The sequence below is a fragment of the Nycticebus coucang genome, chromosome 8 (assembly GCF_027406575.1).
Source record: "Nycticebus coucang isolate mNycCou1 chromosome 8, mNycCou1.pri, whole genome shotgun sequence".
Lineage (NCBI taxonomy): Eukaryota > Metazoa > Chordata > Mammalia > Primates > Lorisidae > Nycticebus > Nycticebus coucang.
This window is the reverse complement of record NC_069787.1, coordinates 9,537,570-9,557,421: the sequence shown is the minus strand read 5'-3', so window position 1 is coordinate 9,557,421 and position 19,852 is coordinate 9,537,570. Positions and strand designations below refer to the sequence as shown.

Genomic DNA, 19,852 nt, shown 5'->3' with positions numbered 1-19,852 from the left:
ACCAAAAAAATAAAATAAAATAGCTGGGGCTCAGCCACTAGGGTCTGTAGCGGCTGACTACAAACCCAGCCCGGACCTGCCAAATAACAATGACAACCATACCAAAAAAATAGCCAGGCGCTGTGGTGGGCGCCTGTAATCCCAGCTACTTGGGAGGGTGAGGCAAGAGAATTGCTTAAGTCTAAGAGTTTGAGGTTGCTGTGAACTGTGACACTAGAACACTTTACTGAGGGAGACAAAGTAAGACTCTGTCTCAAAAAAAACCAAAAAATCAGAGTAAAAGCTGGGAAGGGGGGCAGCGCCTGTGGCTCAGTGAGTAGGGCGCCGGCCCCATAAACCGAGGGTGGCAGGTTCAAACCCAGCCCCGGCCAAACTGCAACAACAACAAAAAAAATAGCCGGGTGTTGTGGCGGGCGCCTGTAGTCCCAGCTGCTCGGGAGACTGAGGCAAGAGAATCGCGTAAGCCCAAGAGTTAGAGGTTGCTGTGAGCTGTGTGATGCCACGGCACTCTACCCGAGGGCGGTACAGTAAGACTCTGTCTCTCGAAGAAAAAAAAAAAAAAAAAAGCTGGGAAGGGATCATGTGATAAGGAATAGGGCCAGAGACATAACTTTTGGTGGCATATTGTTTCCACTGAGAAAAATGGGAAGGTGTAAGCAAAAGGAATACAGAGAACTTGGAGATATGTTAGAATGCCAAAACAGGAAATTATTAAAGCCCAGGATTGTGGTTCAGAGTCAAGTGAACAAGGAAAGACCAGGTGCAGTGGCTCACACCTGTAATTCTAGCACTCTGGAAGGCCAGGGTGGAAGGATCATTTGAGTTCAGGAGTTTGAAACCAGCCTGAGCAAGAGGCTGGTTTAAAAAACAAAACATATGGGGGGGGGGGGGGAGGAAAAGCAGAAAGAGGGACGGAGGGAGGGGGTGGGGCCTTGGTGTGTGTGTCACACTTTATGGGGGCAAGACATGATTGCAAGAGGGACTTCACCTAACAATTGCAATCAGTGTAACCTGGCTTATTGTACCCTCAATGAATCCCCAACAATAAAAATATATATATATATAAAGATATAAGAAAAAAAACAAAACAGACAAACTAGCTGGGCTTTGCAGCAGTCTCCTATAATCCCAGCTACTTAGGAGGCTGAGGGAGGAGGATCACTTGGACTCAGGAGTTTGAGGTTGCTGTGAGCTAGTCTGATGCCACAACACTCTAGCCTGTGCAACAGAATAACACTTCATCTTTCCTGGTGAAAGAGACGAAGACTTCATCTTTCCTGGTGATACAGTTCCTCGCTAAAATAGATTTGAAAGCCTTAGGAGCCCTCTCAGCTCATATGCAGAATACAAACCTTTGGACTCTGAGCATGGACTTTAGAACTTGAACTTTTAGAGAACAGATACTTGTAGATCACTGTAGATCTCTCTTACAAGGATTTTACCTTTACTTTAGAGAGAGAAAGATGAGATATCACTCTGTCACCCCGGCTGGAGTGCAGTGGTGCAATTATAGCTTACTTCAGCCTCTAATTCCTGGGCTAAGCAGTCCTTAGCCTCCCAAGTAGCTAGGACTATAGGAACACACCACCACATCTGGTTAATTTATTTTTACTTTTATAATTTTTTATAGAGACAGTGTCTCCTATGTTACCCAGTCTGGTCTTGAACTCCTGGGCTCAAGTAGTCCCTCCCATCTTGGCCTCCCTAACTACTGAAGTGTGAGCCACTGTGCCCAGCATTTAACTTCTATTGAAAGGGAGAAATGTTAGCTGCTAACCTCATTGTTGGCATTTTTTTCCTCCCACAGGGTATTTTAGATTACCTGGATAATATGTCTCCTCAGCAAATACGAAAACTCTTCTATATTCTCAGCACACTGGCATTTAGCCAACAGCTGGAAGCCAGCAGCCACATCCAGGTAAGAGGCAGTGTGTTCAGAAAGAGTCTTTTAAACTTCTTCACTAGAAATTTGCTGGAAAAAATCTAGCAAATGATAGCTTTGCCTGTTTGAGTAGTAGTGGAAATAAAATAGATAGCCATAGTCCCAGCATTTTTTTTATTCTTGCCACAAACATGAAACACCTGTTCTGAGCCTGACACTGAGATGCTAGGTATGTTAGCTCTTCTGCCCGCAAGAAGCTTTGTCTGTTCAGATAGAGATCGGTCCATGATCAGCTAACCACAAAAATGAATAAGAAAAGCCATTCATGGCTTGATGCCTGTAGCTTAGTGGTTAGGACACCAGCCACATACACCAGGGCTGGCGGGTTCGAACCCGGCCCAGGCCTACTAAACAACAATGACAACAACAACAACAGCAAAAAAAATAGCCGGGCGTTGTGGTGGGTTCCTGTAGTCCCAGCTACTTGGGAGGCTGAGGCAAGAAATCACTTAAGCCCAAGAGTTTGAGGTTACTGTGAGCAGTGACGTCACAGCACTCTACCCAGGGCGACATACTGAAACTGTCTCAAAAAAAAGAAAAGAAGATCCATTCACGTCTTGTACTTTGTGTGGTGGGAACACAGAATTCCCTTATTTCCTAAGGAACATCTGCATCTAATGTGAACAACTTCTGGACTTGCTTTCTTTTGTGAGCACTGTTTGATGAAAAGGCCAGGCAAAGGAACTGAAATAAGACAGGATTAGAATCCGGTGATGCCTATGGCTCAGTGAGTAGGACACCGGCCCCATATACTGAGGGTGGTGGGTTCAAACCCGTCCCCAGCCAAACTGCAACAAAAAAATAGCCGGGTGTTGCGGCAGGCACCTGTGGTCCCAGCTACTCGGGAGGCTGAGGCAAGAGAATCACCTAAGCCCAAGAGCTGGAGGTTGCTGTGAGCTGTGACGCCACAGCACTCTATCGAGGGTGATAAAGTGAGACTCTGTCTCTAAAAAAAAAAAAAAAAGATAGGATTAGAAGCATAACTCATAGCTCTTTTGTATCTTTAGTGCCCACCCTATAGTAGTAATTCATACTGGACTATGAATAGCCAGAACCTTTTTTTCCTTAATTAAAAATTTTTGTTTTGGTTCCATGTCTATAGCTTGGTATCTAGGACACCAGCCACATACACCTGATCTGGTGGGTTTGAATCCAGCCCGGGCCTGCCAAACAATAATAAAAACTACAACCAAAAAATAGCCAGGCATTGTAGTCCCAGGCACCTGTAAACCCAGCTACTGGGGAGGACGAGGCAAGAGAATCGCTTAAGCCCAAGAGTTTGAGGTTGCTGTGAGCTATGATTCCATAGCACTCTACCCAGGGCAACAGCTTGAGACTGTCTCAAAAAAAAAATTTTTTTTTCTTTTTGGCTAGGTAATATGCACACTTGGGAAAAAAATTCAAAATGTATAGAAAGGTGTACAGTGAAAAATCACTCTCATTTCCTCTCAGTCCTCTAGACAACTGCTTTGTCTTCCTAGAGGAAATTGTTGTTTTTTTTTTTGAGACAGAGTCTCACTCTATTGCCCTGGGTAGAGTGCTGTGATGTCATAGCTCACAGCAACCTCCAACTCCTGGGCTTAGGCAATTCTCTTGCCTCAGCCTCTGGAGTAGCTGGGAGTGCCTGTACCCACCACAACACCCAGTTATTTTTTATTGCAGTTGGGCTGGGGCCGGGTTTGAACCTGCCACCTTCAGTACATAGGGCCAGTGCCCTACCCACTGAGCCACAGGTGCCACTGTTCCTAGAGGAAACTACTCTTACTATTTTATAGCCTTCTGAAATGTTCTCAGCATTTACAAATTGGATATACCTATATAGTCCAACCCTTTTCCCTCGTGTTCTACATCTTTTTTGCATTTAGTGGCATATTTTGGAAATTGTATTCTATCAATGATATAAATTTTATTTTTGTTTTTTTTTTTTTTTTTTTTTTTTTATTTTTTATTTTATTTTTTTTGTAGAGACAGAGTCTCACTTTATGGCCCTCGGTAGAGTGCCGTGGCCTCACACAGCTCACAGCAACCTCCAACTCCTGGGCTTAAGCGATTCTCTTGCCTCAGCCTCCCAAGTAGCTGGGACTACAGGCGCCCGCCACAACGCCCGGCTATTTTTTGGTTGCAGTTCGGCCGGGGCCGGGTTTGAACCCGCCACCCTCGGTATATGGGGCCGGCGCCTCACCGACTGAGCCACAGGCGCCGCCCATAAATTTTATTTTTGAATCGTACAATGTATTTATCATAAAATTTACCATTTTATCTATATTTTAAGTATATAATCCAGTCACATTAAGTACATTCACAATGTTATGCAACCATTACCACTCTCCATTTTTAAAACTTTTTCATCATTCCAAACAGAAATTTGTACCTAGGCAATAATTATCATTTTCCTATTCCCAGCTTCTAATTACCTCTGATCATTTGACTTAGTGTAATGTTTTCAAGGTCCATGTGTGTTGTAGGATGTATCAAAACTTCATTCCTGGGCGGCGCCTGTGGCTCAGTCGGTAAAGCGCCGGCCCCATATACCGAGGGTGACAGTTTCAGGCCCGGCCCCGGCCAAACTGCAACCAAAAAATAGCCGGGCGTTGTGGCTGGCGCCTATAGTCCCAGCTACTCAGGAGGCTGAGGCAAGAGAATCGCCTAAGCCCAAGAGCTGGAGGTTGCTGTGAGCTGTGTGAGGCCACGGCACTCTATCGAGGGCCATAAAGTGAGACTCTTGTCTCTACAAAAAAAAAAAAACTTCATTCCTTATTATAGCTGAATAATATTTGATTTTATATGTATATATCACATCTGTTTATTCATCCATTGATAGACTTGGATTGTTTCCCCCCTTTGGTCCTTTGAATAATACTGCTATGAGCATTAGTGTACAAGTATTTGAGCCTGTGTTCAGTTCTTTTAGGTATATATACCTAGGAGTATAATTGCTGGATCATTTAAAGTTTTGAAAGATGACCAAAGCATTTTCTGTAGCAACTAGACCATTTGCATTCTGACCAACAATGCCGAGAGTTCCAATTTCTCTGCATTCTTGCCAATACTTATTTTCCATTTTTTTATAACTAGCCTTGGTATGAAGTAGGACCTTGTGGTTTGATTTGCATTTCCCTGATAACTAATGATGTTAAGCATTTTTTCATATACACTTATGTACCATTTCTTTATCTTATTCATAGAATTGTCTGTTAGAATCCTTTGCCCAGTTTTAGTTTTTTTTTTATATATATACATGTATGTTTTTAGAGATGAGATCTTACTATGTTGCCCAAGCTGGCCTCTGGGCTCAAGCAATCCTCCTTCCTCAGCCTCCCTAGTAACTGAGACTACGGGCATAACCTCCTTAATAAATGAGAATATAGGCACATGGCACAATGCCTGGCCAATTTATTAACATTTTTTTGTAGTGACAGGGTCTCTCTTTGTTGCTTGAACTCGTGGAATCAAGCGATCTTCCCTACTTGGAGTCTTCAAGTGGCTCAGATTATAGGCGTGAACCACTGTGCCTGGCCTTTTCTTTTTTTTTTTTTTTTTGCAGAGACAGTTTCACTTTATCGCCATTGGTAGATGCCGTGGCGTCACACAGCTCACAGCAACCTCCAACTTCTGGGCTTAGGCGATTCTCCTGCCTCAGCCTCCCGAGTAGCTGGGGCTACAGGCGCCTGCCACAACGCCCAGCTATTTTTTTGTTGCAGTTTGGCCGGGGCCGGGTTTGAACCCGCCACCCTCGGTATGTGGGGCCGGTGCCCTACCGACTGAGCCACAGGCGCCGCCCCGCCTGGCCTTTTCTTTATATACTTTGGATATTAATCCCTTATCAGATATACGATTTACAATTATTTTCTCCCATTCTGTGGGTTATGTGTTCACTGTCTTGATGCCCTGTGATACACAAAAGTAGTTAGGGTGGCGGCACCTGTGGCTCAGTGAGTAGGGTGCCGGCCCCATATGCTGAGGGTGATGGGTTCAAACCCGGCCCCGGCCAAACTGCAACAAAAAAATAGCCGGGCGTTGTGGCAGGTGCCTGTAGTCCCAGCTACTTGGGAGGCTGAGGCAAGAGAATCACCTAAACTCAGGAGTTGGAAGTTGCTGTGAGCTGTGATGCCACAGCACTCTACCGAGGATGACAAAGTGAGACTCTGTCTCTACAAAAAAAAAAAAAAAAATAGTTAGGGTTTTTTTTGTCGTTGTTTTGGGGGGGTGTTGCTCTATTGCTCTAGACTAGAGTGCTATGGTGTCCCTCAAGCTCACAATCAACCTCAGTCTCCTGGGTTCAAATGATCATCCTTCTGGCTCAGCATCCCAAGTAGCTAGGACTAAAGAGCCCACCGTAACACTTGGCTGACTTTTCTATTTTTAGTGGAAATGGAGTCTCTCACTCTTGATGAAGTTGGTCTCAAACTCCTAAGCTCAACTGATTCTCCCACTTGGGCCTCCCAGAGTGCTAAGATTACAGGCACGAGTCACCATGCCTAGCCAAAAGTATTTAGTTTTGGTGAAGTTCAATTTTTCTATTTTTTCTTTTGTTGTTCATACCTTTGGTGTCATATTTAAACCATTGCCAAATCCAAGGTCATGAACATTTTCCCATATTTTCTTTTATTTTTTTTTTTTTGAGACAGAGCCTCAAGCTGTCACCCTGGTTAGAGTACTGGGTAGAGAGCTATGGGCACCACCCACTACTGCACTCTAACAGCCCACAGCAATCTCCAACTCCTGGGCTCAAGCGATTCTCCTGCCTCCACTTCCCAAGTAGCTGGGACTACAGGTGCCTGCCAAAATGCCCGCCTTATTTTTTGGTTGCAGCCATCATTGTTGTTTGGCGGGCCCAAGCTGGAGGGCTGGATTTGAACGTGCCAGCTCAGTAGTGGCTGGCACCTTAGCCGCTTGAGCCATAGGCACCGAGCCTCCCCTGTTTTCTTCTAAAAGAAAGTTTTGGCTGGGGCGGCACCTGTGGCTCAGTGAGTAGGGCTGCCGGCCCCATATGCCGAGGGTACGGGTTCAAACCCAGCCCCGGCCAAACTGCAACAAAAAAATAGCCGGGCGTTGTGGCGGGCGCCTGTAGTACCAGCTACTCGGGAGGCTGAGGCAAGAGAATCGCTTAAGCCCAGGAGTTGGAGGTTGCTGTGAGCCGTGTGACGCCATGGCACTCTACCCGTGGGCGGTACAGTGAGACTCTGTCTCTATAAAAAAAAATAAAGTTTTGGGCCGCTTGCGGTGGCTCATGCTTGTAATCCTAGCACCCTGGGAGGCCAAGGTGGGTGGATTGCCTGAGCTCACAGTTTAATACCAGCCTGAACCAGAGTGAGACCTCATCTCTAAAAATACCTGAGTGGTGTGGCGGGCACCTGTGATCCTAGCTACTTAGGAGGCTGAGGCAAGAGAATCGCTTGAGCCCAAGAGTTTGAGGTTGCTGTGAGCGATGACGCCATGACAGTCTACTATGGGTGACAAAAAATTAATTAATTAAATTAAAAAGAAAGTTTTGACTTAAATTTAGGTCTTTGGTCTACTCTGTGTTAGTGGCCAGGGCCAGACTTGAACCCACCACCCCCGTATATGGAGCTGGCGCCCTACTCCTTTAGCCACAGGTGCTGACCCACTTTGTGTTAGTTTTTATACATGGTATATGTTTAGAGTGCAACTTCATTCTTTTTTGCATATGAATATCTAGTTTTTCCAGCACCATTTGTTGAAAAGTGTCCTTTCACTACTGAATGTTTTTTGTTTGTTTGTTTGTTTTGAGACAGAGTCTCAAGCTATCACTCTGGGTAGAGTGCCATAACATCACAGCTCACAGCAGCCTCAAACTCTTGGGTTTAAGTGATTCTCTTGCCTCAGCCTTGCAAGTAGCTGGGGCTACAGGTGCCTGCCACAACACCCGGGTATTTTGTTTTTGTTGTTGCAGTTGTCATTGGTTAGCTGGCCCAGGCTGGGTTTGAACCCACCATTCTGGGTGTATGTGGCCGGTGCCCTCCCCACTGAGCTATGGGCACCACCCACTACTGAATGATCTTGATACCCTTGTCAAGTCAACTGATCACAAAAATGTAGCTTTATTTCTTGTTTTGTTTGTTTGTTTGTTTGAGATCGAGTCTTAAGCTGTCGCCCGGGGTAGAGTGCCATGGCATCATAGCTCACAGCAACCTCCAACTCAGGCTCAAGCGATCTTCTTGCCTCAGTTTTTCTATTTTTTCTAGTATAGACCAGGACCGGCTTTTGCTCAGGCTGGTCTCAAACTTGTGAATTGAAGCTATACGCCTGCCTTGGCCTCCCAGAGTGCTAGGATTATAGGCATGAGCTACCACATCTGTGTAGCTTTATTTCTATACTCACTATTCCATTAGTCTGAATGTCTATCTTTATGCCAATACCACAGTGTTTTGATTACTGTAGCTTTGTAGTCATAATGCAATCAGAAAAAGTGAGCCCTCCAAATTTATCTTTTCAAGATAGTTTTGGCTATTTGGGATCCCTTGAAATTACATACGAATTTTAGTGTGGACTTTCCTATTTTTTGCAAATATGTTGATGAGATTTTGGTAAGTATTGCACTGGATTCCTTCGATTGGTATTGTTATCTTAACAATACTAAGTTTTCAATTGATGAACACAGGTTATCTTTTCATTTATTTAGGTGTTTAACTTTTTTCAGAAATATTTTGTCTTGTGCTTTTGTTTTTGTTTTGAAGCAGAGTCTTATACTTTGTTGCCATGACTTGAGTACAATGGTGCTGTCATCATAAGTCACTGCAACCTCAAACTCTTGGGTTCAACTCAAACGATTTTCTTACCTCAGCCTTCCAAGTAGTTGAGACTATAAGTGTGCACCACCACACCAAGCTTATTTTTCTGTCTTCCGTAGAAACAGGATCTCACTCTTGCTTAGTATGGTCTTGAACTCCTGAACTCAAGTGATCTTTCTGCCTCAGCTTCCAGAGTGCTAGGACTACAGGCATGAGCCACCATGCTCAACCATTGTTTTGTACTTTTTAATGTATAAGTCTTTCACCTTCTTGTTTAAATCTATACCTAAGTATTTTAGTTGAGCAACCAACAACCTAATAATTTTTATAACCTTATATCATAACAAAGTAATAATAGGAGCTATCACTTTTGAATGTTTACCATGTGCCAGGCACTGTTCTGGGAATTTTTTATGATTTATCTCTAATTCTTAAAACGATGTTCCCAGGGCTGGGCACGGTAGCTCACACCTGTAATCCTAACACTCTGAGAGGCCGAGCCAGGTAGATTGCCTGGCTCGGCCAGGAGTTCAAGACCAGCCTGGGCAAAAGTGAGAGCCTGTCTCTAAAAAAAACAGCCGGGTATTTGTGGCAGGTGCCTGTAGTCCCAGCCACTTGGGAGGTGAGGCAAAAGGATTGCTTGAGCCGAAGAATTTGAGGTTGCTGTGAGATATGACACCACAGCACTCTACCAAGGGCAACAAATCTCAAAAACAAAACACCACCACCCCCAAAAGATGCACCTCATTTAATAGCATTTAATAGATAAGAAAATTGAGACTCAGAGATGGAACGAGTTGCTAAAAGCCATGCGGTAGATGACAAAATTCTTCCTGAGCTAGGTTTTTGTTTGTTTTGAGACAGTCTCACTATGTTGCCCTCAGTAGAGTGCTGTGGCATCACAGCTCACAGTAACCTCAAACTCTTGGGCTTAAGCGATTCTCTTGCCTCAGCCAGCTATTTTTTGGTTGTAGTTGTCATTGTTGTTTGGCAGGCCTGGGCTGGATTCGAACCCACCAGCTCTGGTGTATATGGCTGGTGCCCTAGCTGCTGAGCTATAGGTGCTGAGCCACTGGGCTAGGTTTTTTAGCTCCAATATCTGTAGGCTTTTTTGCTGTGCCATTCCAGCACCTTTATCTTTCTCCATCATTGTCTCATTGCAGGATGATATGCACCTGGTGGTCCGGAAGCAGCTCTCTAGCACCATATTCAAGTACAAACTCATTGGGATTATTGGTGCTGTCACGATGGTTGGCATGATGGCTGCAGATAGGTAATATGGGGATTCTGATGTCTGTGGCTCAAGATGCATTAATCAAATTGCTACCTTAGAAAATAAAAGTAGACATAAATTTAGAAGTGAACAAATTTGTTTTTCTATTTTCCATGTTCCCCTCTTATCTTGACTATATATATTATGTAATTTTTGCAGAAGTATAAAAATAGTCATTATAGTCTGATGGCTAAAACTGGGGGGATGGCACCTGTGGCTCAGTGAGTAGGGCACCAGTCCCATATACAGAGAGTGGCAAGTTTGAACCCTGCCCCAGCCAAAACTACAACAAAAAAATAGCCAGGCATTGTCGTGGGTGCCTGCAGTCCCAGCTACTCGGGAGGCTGAGGCAAAAGAATTGCTTAAGCCCCAAAGCTGGAGATTGCTGTGAGCTGTGATGCCACAGCACTCTACCAAGGGTGACAAAATGAGACTCTGTAGCTAAAAAACTAAATAAATAAAACTGGATTATCAATGGATAAAGTTCTAGGAATCTTTCCACAAAAGGGGAACTCTGGTCCTCCTAGAATGCGTTTTTCTGTATTGCTATGTTATTCCTATCTAGAACTTAATGTTTGATACAAATAAGATCTTCCTTGTGGATTCCCCTCTTACTCTTTCTTACTCTTTGATATCCCAATGACAACATCTAAAAAAGCATCAGATTTGGGGCTTTCTTAGATGTTGCCATTACAAATTGACATTGGAATTCAGTTCATGATTCTTAGAAATTATCTGTCAAGAATTCCTGAGACTGTGGTGGCGCCTGTGGCTCAGTGAGTAGGGCGCCAGCCCTATATGCCGAGGGTGGCAGGTTCAAACCCAGCCCCGGCCAAACTGCAACCAAAAAACAGCCGGGTGTTGTGGCGGGTACCTGTACTCCCAGCTGCTTGGGAGGCTGAGGCAAGAGAATCGCGTAAGCCCAAGAGTTAGAGGTTGCTGTGAGCCGTGTGATGTCACAGCACTCTACCCAAGGGCGGTACAGTGAGACTCTGTCTGTACAAAAAAAAAAAAAAAAAAAGAATTCCTGAGACCTCAGTTCTATCCTTAGAACTAGTATTAGTAATAGGAAGAGGTTGCCCAGGGTACTAATTGAGAGTTTATTCACCGAAGCCATACTACTTTCCTTAGCTCAAATCTTGGCTCTACCATTGCTTATTAACTGAATGACATTACTTTATTTAAACCCAGTGCCTTTGTAGTCTCACCATCTGTGAAATAAGGATAATAGCATTTATCTCAGATTTATTGAGAGCATCGAATCGTTAGAATGCCCAGCACGTAGTACATACTAAAGAACTGCTTGCTTTTTTTTTTTTTTTGAGACAGAGTTTCACTTTGCCACCTTCAGTAGAGCGCCATAGTATCATAGCTCACAGCAATCTCAACCTCAGCAAGTGATTCTCTTGCCTCAGCCTCCTAAGTAGCTGGGACTGCAGGTGCCCGCCACAATGCCCAGCTGTTTTTCTGAGACGGGGTCTCACTCTGGCTCAGGCTGGGCTCAAACCTGTGAGCTCAGGCATTCCATCCATCTCGGCCTCTCAAGTGCTAAGATTATAGGTGTGAGCCACTATGCCCGGCCCAGAAGTGCTGGCTCTTGTTATTACTAATTTAGTCTGCCCTTAGGAAATGTAAGTTAGCTGTCCTTTAATCTATATTTTATGTGGACAAAATAAATACTTGTGTATGCCTTCATGCACTTTTATCCTCTCCTCTACCCCAGAGAAGGCAGAATTTTTTAATTTATTGTCAGTTATAAAATATTACAAAAATGAAACTGAAATTCCTTGTTTTTCAAAGTAGATCTTCTCATCTGACCCAAGGGAGAACTGACCTGAGCAATGAACAGTACACACAGGTGAGATCTTATAACATAGTCAGATAAGTATGAGTTTTATGAGTAATGGAAGAATTACTTCTTGTCATTTGTCAGTTTACCTGAAAGACTAATTCTTTTTTTATTCTTTCAAAATCCACTTTGAAATCCTAAGAGTACTTCTTTTTTTTTTTTATCTTTGAGACAGTCTCACTTTGCTGCCCTCAGTAGAGTACTGTGACGTCATAGCTCACAGCAACCTCAAACTCTTGGGCTCAAGCTATTCTTTTGCCTCACCCTCCCAAGTACCTGGGACTATCGGCACCTGCCACAATGCCCAGCTATTTTTTTAGAGATGAGAGTCTCACTCTTGCTCAGTCTGGTCTCAAACCTTTGAGCTCAGGCAATCCACCTGCCTGGGGCTCCCAGAGTGCTAGGATTGCAGGTGTGAGCTATCCTGCCGAGCCCCAGAGTACTTTTTTTTTTTTGAGACAGAACTTCAAGCTGTCCCCCTGGGTAGAGTGCCGTGGCATCATAGCTCACAGCAATCTCCAAATCCTGGGCTTAGGCAATTCTCTTGCCTTAGCCTCCCAAGTAGCTGGGACTCAGGCGCCTGTCACAACGCCTGACTATTTTTCGGTTGTAGTTGTCATTGCTGTTTGGCAGGCCCAGGCTGGATTCAAACCCGTCAGCTCTGTTGTATGTGCCTGGCACCTTAGCTGCTTGAGCTACAGGCACCGAGCCCCAAGAATACTTCTTTTTAAAAATATTTTTTTCTGGGCGGTGCCTGTGGCTCAGTCGGTAAGGCGCCGGCCCCATATACTGAGGGTGGTGGGTTCAAACCCGGCCCTGGCTGAACTGCAAACCAAAAAATAGCCGGGCGTTGTGGCGGGCGCCTGTAGTCCCAGCTACTCGGGAGGCTGAGGCAAGAGAATCGCTTAAGCCCAGGAGTTGGAGGTTGCTGTGAGCTGTGTGATGCCATGGCATTCTACCTAGGGCCATAAAGTGAGACTCTGTTTCTACAAAAAAAAAAAATATATATATATTTTTTTCTTGGGCGGTGCCTATGGCTCATTGAGTAGGGCGCCGGCCCCACATACTGAGGGTGGTGGGTTCAAACCTGGCCCGGCCAAACTGTAACATAAAATAGCCGGTGTTGTGGCGGGCGCCTGTAGTCCCAGCTACTGGGAAGCTGAGGCAAGAGAATCCCCTAAGTCCAAGAGCTGGAGATTGCTGTGAGCTGTGATATTATGGCACTCTACAGAGGGCAATGGAGTGAAACGCTGTCTCTAAAATATATATATATTTATATATATAATTTTTTTTTTTTTTTCCCTGCCTCTGGGCCCTTAGCACAGTGATTACGGCATCAGCCACATACATCCAGGTTGGCAGGTTCGAACCAAGCTAAAGCAACAGTGACAACTGCAACAAAAAAATAGCTGGGCGTTGTGGCAGGTCCCTATAGTCCCAGCTACTTAGGAGGCTGAGACAGGAGAATCGCTTGAGCCCAAGAGTTTGAGGTTGCTGTGAGCTATAATGCCACGGCACTCTACCGAGGATGGCATAGTGAGACTGTCTCAAAAAAAAATTTTTTTTTTCCTCAGTAGGGAAAAGCTAAGTAAATAAAAACAAAAAAGTAATTTTATGCCTGAACCCATAGCTTTTGTGATTTCTGTTATTCTTTTTTTTTTTTTTTGTAGAGACAGAGTCTCACTTTACCGCCCTCGGTAGAGTGCCGTGGCGTCACACAGCTCACAGCAACCTCCAACTCTTGGGCTTATGTGATTCTCTTGCCTCAGCCTCCCGAGCAGCTGGGACTACAGGCGCCCGCCACAACGCCCGGCTATTTTTTGTTGCAGTTTGGCCGGGGCTGGGTTTGAACCCACCACCCTCGGCATATGGGGCCGGCACCCTACTCGCTGAGCCACAGGCGCCACCCGATTTCTGTTATTCTTATAACGTTGAGAATCTGCTGGTCTCAGGCTCGACACCTATGACTCAAGTGGCTAAGGCGCCAGCGACATATACGTGAGCTGACAAGTTCGAATCCAGCCTGGGCCCGCCAGAACAATGACGGCTGCAACCAAAAACTAGCTGGGCCTTGTGGCGGGTGCCTATAGTCCCAGCTACATGGGAGACAGAGGCAAAAGAATCTCTTGAGCCCAGGAGTTGGAGGTTGCTGTGAGCTATGATACTACGGCAATCTACCCAGGGTGACAGCTTGAGGCTGTGCCTCAAAAATAAAAAAGGAGAATCTGCTGGTCTTGGTTGCATGTTTTTCTGTATCTGTCTAATTTTTCTAATTAATTTTAAATTCTAAGCAAGAAAGATAAGCAGTTTTATTGGAACATGGCGACAATAGTGTATAGTTGGAAAGTTGGACATAAAGGTAATTCAGAGATAGAAAACAGAGGGCCATGAATATCAAGCAAGATATTTTGATTTCATTCTTTAGGCAAAGGTTTCTTAGCATGGAAATGATTTCTAAAGCTTTGCTTTAGAAAAATTAATTTGAGGGCCGAGCGCAGTGACTCATGCCTGTAATCCTAGTACTCTGGGATGCCGAGGCGGGTGGATTGCCTAAGTTTACAGGTTGGAAACTAGCCTGAGCCAGATCAAGACCTCGTCTCTAAAAATAGCTAGGCGTTGTGGGCACCTGTAGCCCTAGCTATTAGGGAGGCTGAGGCAAGAGAACCACTTGAGCCCAAAAGTTTGAGGTTGCTGTGACCTATGATGCCACGGCACTCTACCAACGGCCGCGAATGAGAAAATGAGACTCTGTCTCAAAAAAAGCAAAGAAAAGGAAAATTAATTTGGTTGCGCATATCTGATGGGTTGGAAAGGGGATAAAACTGGAAGGAGATAGATTGGTCAGTAGGTGTAGGAAAAGCTTAGTTGAGAAGTAGTATTTTATCAGGAAGGTTAGTTTAGGAAGGGTTGGCAGCCCAAAGGTTTAACCATTCTTTCTCTTTGTCTTCTCAAGGTGACCACCTTGCTGCAGTTAGTTCATTCTTGTAGTCAGCAGTCTCCTCAGGCCTCTGCACTTTATTATGATGAGTTTGCCAACCTGATCCAAGGAAGAAAGCTGGTTCCAAAAGCTCTGGTAAGGACTGTTTTCTTTGTCAAAGTGATAAATCATGAAAGCAACTTTACTACATACTCTTCAAGTCTTTGACTGTGTTGAGATAACCTCTGTGAGCTCTCCCAAGTTCTAGTTCTGCTCATCTCGCCTTAGGGCTCTCCTCCAAGGCCTCCTTTAGGTAATAGAGATGATAATGAGGAGGATGGTGGTGGAGGTGATGTTGATAGCCACAGTCTTTTTTTTTTTTTTTTAAGAGACAGGGTCTCACATTGTTGCCCTCGACCTCAAACTCTTGGGCTTAAGCGATTCTCTTGCCTCAGCCTCCCAAGTAGCTGGGCTATAGGCGCCTGCCACAACACCCAGCTATTTTTAGTTGCAGTTGTCATTGTTGTTTACCTGGCCCAAGCTGTGCTCGAACCCACCACCTTTGGTATATGTGGCCGGCGCCCTACTCACTGAGCTACGAGCGCCAAGCCGATAGCCACAGTCTTACCTGAGAACCCTATTCTATGCCAGGCTTTGTGCTAAGCACTTCTCATGCATTATCTCTTTTCTACTTCACAATAATGAAGTATGTACTATTGTTACTTACTTTTTAGAAATGAAGGAACTGACTCGGTGCCTATAGCACAGGGGTTACAGTGCCAGCCACATACACCAAAGCTGGTGGGTTTGAACCTGACCTAGACCAGCTAACCAACAATAACAACTGCAACAACAAAAAAATAGCCAGCCATTGTGGCAGGCGCCTGTAGTCCCAGCTACTTAGGAGGCTGAGGCAAGAGAATTGCTTGAGCCTAGAGTTTGAGGTTGCTATGAGCTGTGACACCACAGCACACTACCAAGGGCAACATAGTGAGACTCTGTCTCAAAAAAAAAAAAAAAAAGAAAAATGAAGGAACTGGTCCCGTGCAGTGGCTCAAAGTCTAGCAGGCAGAGGCAGCTGGATTGCCTGAGCTCAGGAGTTTGAGACCAGCCTGAGCAAGAGCATGTCTCCATCTTTACAAAAAGTAGAAAAATTAACCAGGCATGACAGTGTATGCCTATAGCCGCAGCTACTTGCGAGGCTAAGGGAGGAGGATCACTTGAGCCCAGGAATTTGAGGTTGCAATGAGTTATGATGAACCACTGCACTCTAGGCAGGGGGGCAGAGTGAGGCTCTGTCTCAAAAGAAAAGAAAAAGAAATGAGAGAACTGAAGCTTAGAAAGGTTTAACCTTGCTTTAACTAGGGATCTATGGAAAGTATATCCTGGACTCTACCTTTTATTTGTTTCTTCTTGAAGGAATCAGTTGGGCAGACCATCTTTAATGATTTCCAAGATTCCTTTGTGGTGGACTTCTGTGTTGTTCCAGAAGGGTAAGTAGTGTTTACCTATTGGCTTGGTTGTACTGGTGAAGAAGTTATGCTAATATGCTGTTAGTAGCTGAAACAAACTTCACAGTACTCTTGACCTAGCCATTTCTACCCACTCCCACATGTTTTGTTCTCCTAACCCCAGGACCCATGTACTCGCAGCTTCAGAATTGTTAAAAAGCTTCCTTATTCTTTGTCTTGTTTCTAATTTTTCCCCACAGTAGTTTTGTTTGAAATTGGTTTATTCTAGTGATTTCCCGTATCACCTCACTTATCCCTGAGCTGGGACATCAGATTCTGGGTTCTCTCCACAGTGACTTTCCATTTCCTGTGAAAGCTCTGTACGGACTAGAAGAGTACAGTACTCCTGATGGGATCGCCGTCAACCTCTTGCCACTGTTGTTCGCTCAGGACTGTGCAAAAGATGGGGGTCGAATGACTTCACAGGAATCAGACCAGAAGTCAGTAGACCTTTTCTTTTCTAAAACCTGTGTTAGTGTTTTGAACGTTCAGAGGGAGTTCCACAATGTTTTCAATCTGTAGGAAGTTGATCAGAAGGGTATTTCCCAAAAAGGTATTTAGAGGGGTTAGAGATAAGGAGACAGGAGTCTGTGTTTTTTCTTGGATTCTGGGGTTGAGATTTATATTGTATTGGTTGGTGACTGCTTGCAGATACTCTTGAGACTGTTTCCTGTTCTTTATCCCTTGCTTTGCCTCCTGTGGACATCCTTGGCTAACTCTACCTCTCTCACCCTCTCCTTCCATTGTACTTTTTGCTTCACCTGTCACATAGATAGCCACTCCTTATGCCTCCTGCCTTCCTGCAGTTCATTGTATATTTACTGAGTATTCATTAAGTTCCTTGCCATTTGTTCTTGAAAGTAGATAATTCACTTTGGACAAAATTCTTTCACTGTAGCATTGGATTCACTATAACCATGGTATAATGTGTCTGTAAAGTGTGGCCTGCAAATGTATTTTTCCTTTCCAGATTAGTGTCTCCTTTGTGCCTGACTCCCCATTTCCGGTTGCTGAGACTGTGTGTGGAGAGACAGCATAATGGAAACTTGGAGGAGATTGATGGCCTATTAGGTATAGGATGAAGTTTTCAGATCCCTTCTTCTTTGTCACCTTGCTTTGATAAACTTAGGGAACAGGCAGACCAGTATAGAGTATGTGTGGGACAATTTTCTAACTTTAGCAGAATAGTATAGATTTGGAATAGTGGGATTACAAAGACAAAATAGTACATACAGAATCCCGTTATGTTAAATTATTTTTATATTTCTGTATTGCTTCCTGGCTCTTCTATAATTGTTGCAAATTTCTTTTTTTTTTTTTTTTTTTAATAGAGACAGAGTCTCACCTTATCGCCCTCAGTAGAGTGCTGTGGCGTCACACAGCTCACAGCAACCTCCAAATCCTTGGGCTTAGGCGATTCTCTTGACTCAGCCTCCCAAGTAGCTGGGACTATAGGCGCCTGCCACAACGCCCGGCTATTTTTTTGTTGCAGTTTGGCCGGGGCTGGGCTTGAACCCGCCACCCTTGGCATATGGGGCCGGCGCCCTACCCGCTGAGCTACAGGTGCCGCCCAGTTGTTGCAAATTTCTAATTATATATGTTGATTGCTATATAATATGGAGTTCAAGGGTAAAGTAGCAAGGAGAGCTAGCTTCAGGGGCAGCATCCTAGTTCTTTTAGTTTGGACGAAAAGTTGGAAATGTTTGTTTTTCTCAGACTGTCCTGTGTTTCTCACTGACCTGGAGCCTGGAGAGAGGCTGAAGTCTATGTCTGCCAAAGAGCGTGCATTCATGTGTTCACTCATATTTCTTACTCTCAACTGGTTTCGAGAGGTGAGCAGGGTTACTGGGATTTTTTACCTATCGTCCATAGTTTCTCTTAGAAGAAAACTATTTTCTTGGTTCCCCCAGGACTCCTTAGCATGTTTCTACCAAGCACTAATACCCATGTGCTTCTTTAGCTGTTACATCCCACCACTCCCCAGGCAATTATATGTACCTCCTGATGTAGCCAAATCAGAATACTTAGAATTCACTTTATGTTGCCCATGCTTTACTTCCTCCAAGCCTTCTTGTCGTATTCTTCTGACTAGAATAAACTTTTCACCTTCTCCCTGTGGAAATACTGCTCGTGCTAGCACAGGCATACACTTAACTGTGTTGATTCAGTGAGAGGAGTGAGTGGTAGTTTCCCTTCCTTTAGAAAAACAGTATTTTTGCTTAATAGTAATAAAATCTATGATGCCAATATCTTGCATCTCTTCCTTACTGCCTTCCTCTCAAATATTATTTCAGAGAATGTTTGTGACTTGAATGAGTTTATTCAGTCCTCACAGTAGGACAGGCATTTTCCTTGTTTTTGTTTGTTTGTTTTTGTTTTTTTATTGAGACAAACTCTCACTTTGTCGCTCTCTATAAAGTGATGTGGCATCATAGCTCATAGCAACCACAAACTCTTGGGCTCAAGCGATTCTCTTGCCTCAGCCTCCCTAGTACCTGGGACTACAGACTCCCACCACAACACCCGCCTGTTTTTTGTTGTTGTTACTGTTTAGCAGGCCTGGGCCAGATTCAAACCCACCAGCCCTGGGGCATGTGACTGGCACCCCCAGCACTGAGCTACGGGTACTTCCGTCCTTGTTTTTTATATCCAGAATTTTAAGTACAGAGATTTAAAAGTCATGAAAATTTATTAACCACTTTCACTGTACTAGGTGTAATAAGAATGTAGCCCACTGTGCTAGAATAATTTTTAAATTTGTACTCTTGTTTGAGGCAGAGTCTCATTCCATGCCCTAGGTAGACTGCTGTGGTGTCATGGCTCATAGCAACCTCAAACACTTGGGCTCAAGCCTTCCTCTTACCTCAGCCTCCCAAGTATCTAGGACTGCACCTCCCACAATGCCTGGCTAATTTTTCTATTTTTAGTAGATAGAGGGTCTCACTCTTGTTCAGGCTCGTCTAGCACTCCTGAGCTCAAGCAGTCCAGTCTCGGCCTCCCAGAATACTAGGATTATAGGCATTAGCCACCACACCTGGCCTAATTTATACTCTTAAATTGATTCAACTACATTTTCATTTTATGGTTGAAAATCTCAGAAAGGTAGAAGACTTGGCCAAGGTCACATAGCTGGTAAAATAGCAGAATAGGATTTGTTTTAACAAAGTATATGTGCACTCTTGCTAGTCCACCTTGTGAAATAACTAGTAATAAGTAGAACTAGGATTAAAAGTCTGGCTCAGTCGGTAAGGCGCCGGCCCCATATACCGAGGGTGGCAGGTTCAAGCCCGGCCCCAGCTGAACTGCAACCAAAAAATAGCTGGGCGTTGTGGCGGGCGCCTGTAGTCCCAGCTACTCGGAGGCTGAGGCAAGAGAATCACTTAAGCCCAGGAGTTGGAGGTTGCTGTGAGCTGTGTGATGTCATGGCACTGTACTGTGGGCCATAAAGTGAGACTCTGTCTCTACAAAAAGAAAAAAAAAAAAAGTCAGATCTCCTGTATTTTGGCCCAAGTACTTTTGTTTTCTCTACACCAGCTTATTGAGAACACTTTTACATATTACAGACTGAACTCCCAGATCCTGTTGCCTACTGGCATCTTTCAGCTCTG

The 19,852-nt window shown here is 44.4% G+C and overlaps 1 protein-coding gene across 1 annotated transcript in view; it reads left to right on the top strand.

Annotated features, from left to right (window-relative positions):
- The window catches only part of FANCD2 (FA complementation group D2), an 82,919-nt gene that overhangs the window by 27,762 nt on the left and 35,305 nt on the right, over nt 1-19,852 (top strand). Inside the window, 8 exon segments of the mRNA XM_053598718.1 lie at nt 1,808-1,918; nt 9,858-9,967; nt 11,771-11,825; nt 14,770-14,889; nt 16,153-16,226; nt 16,538-16,684; nt 17,215-17,315; nt 17,961-18,076. Coding sequence (XP_053454693.1) covers nt 1,808-1,918; nt 9,858-9,967; nt 11,771-11,825; nt 14,770-14,889; nt 16,153-16,226; nt 16,538-16,684; nt 17,215-17,315; nt 17,961-18,076 — 834 coding nt within the window.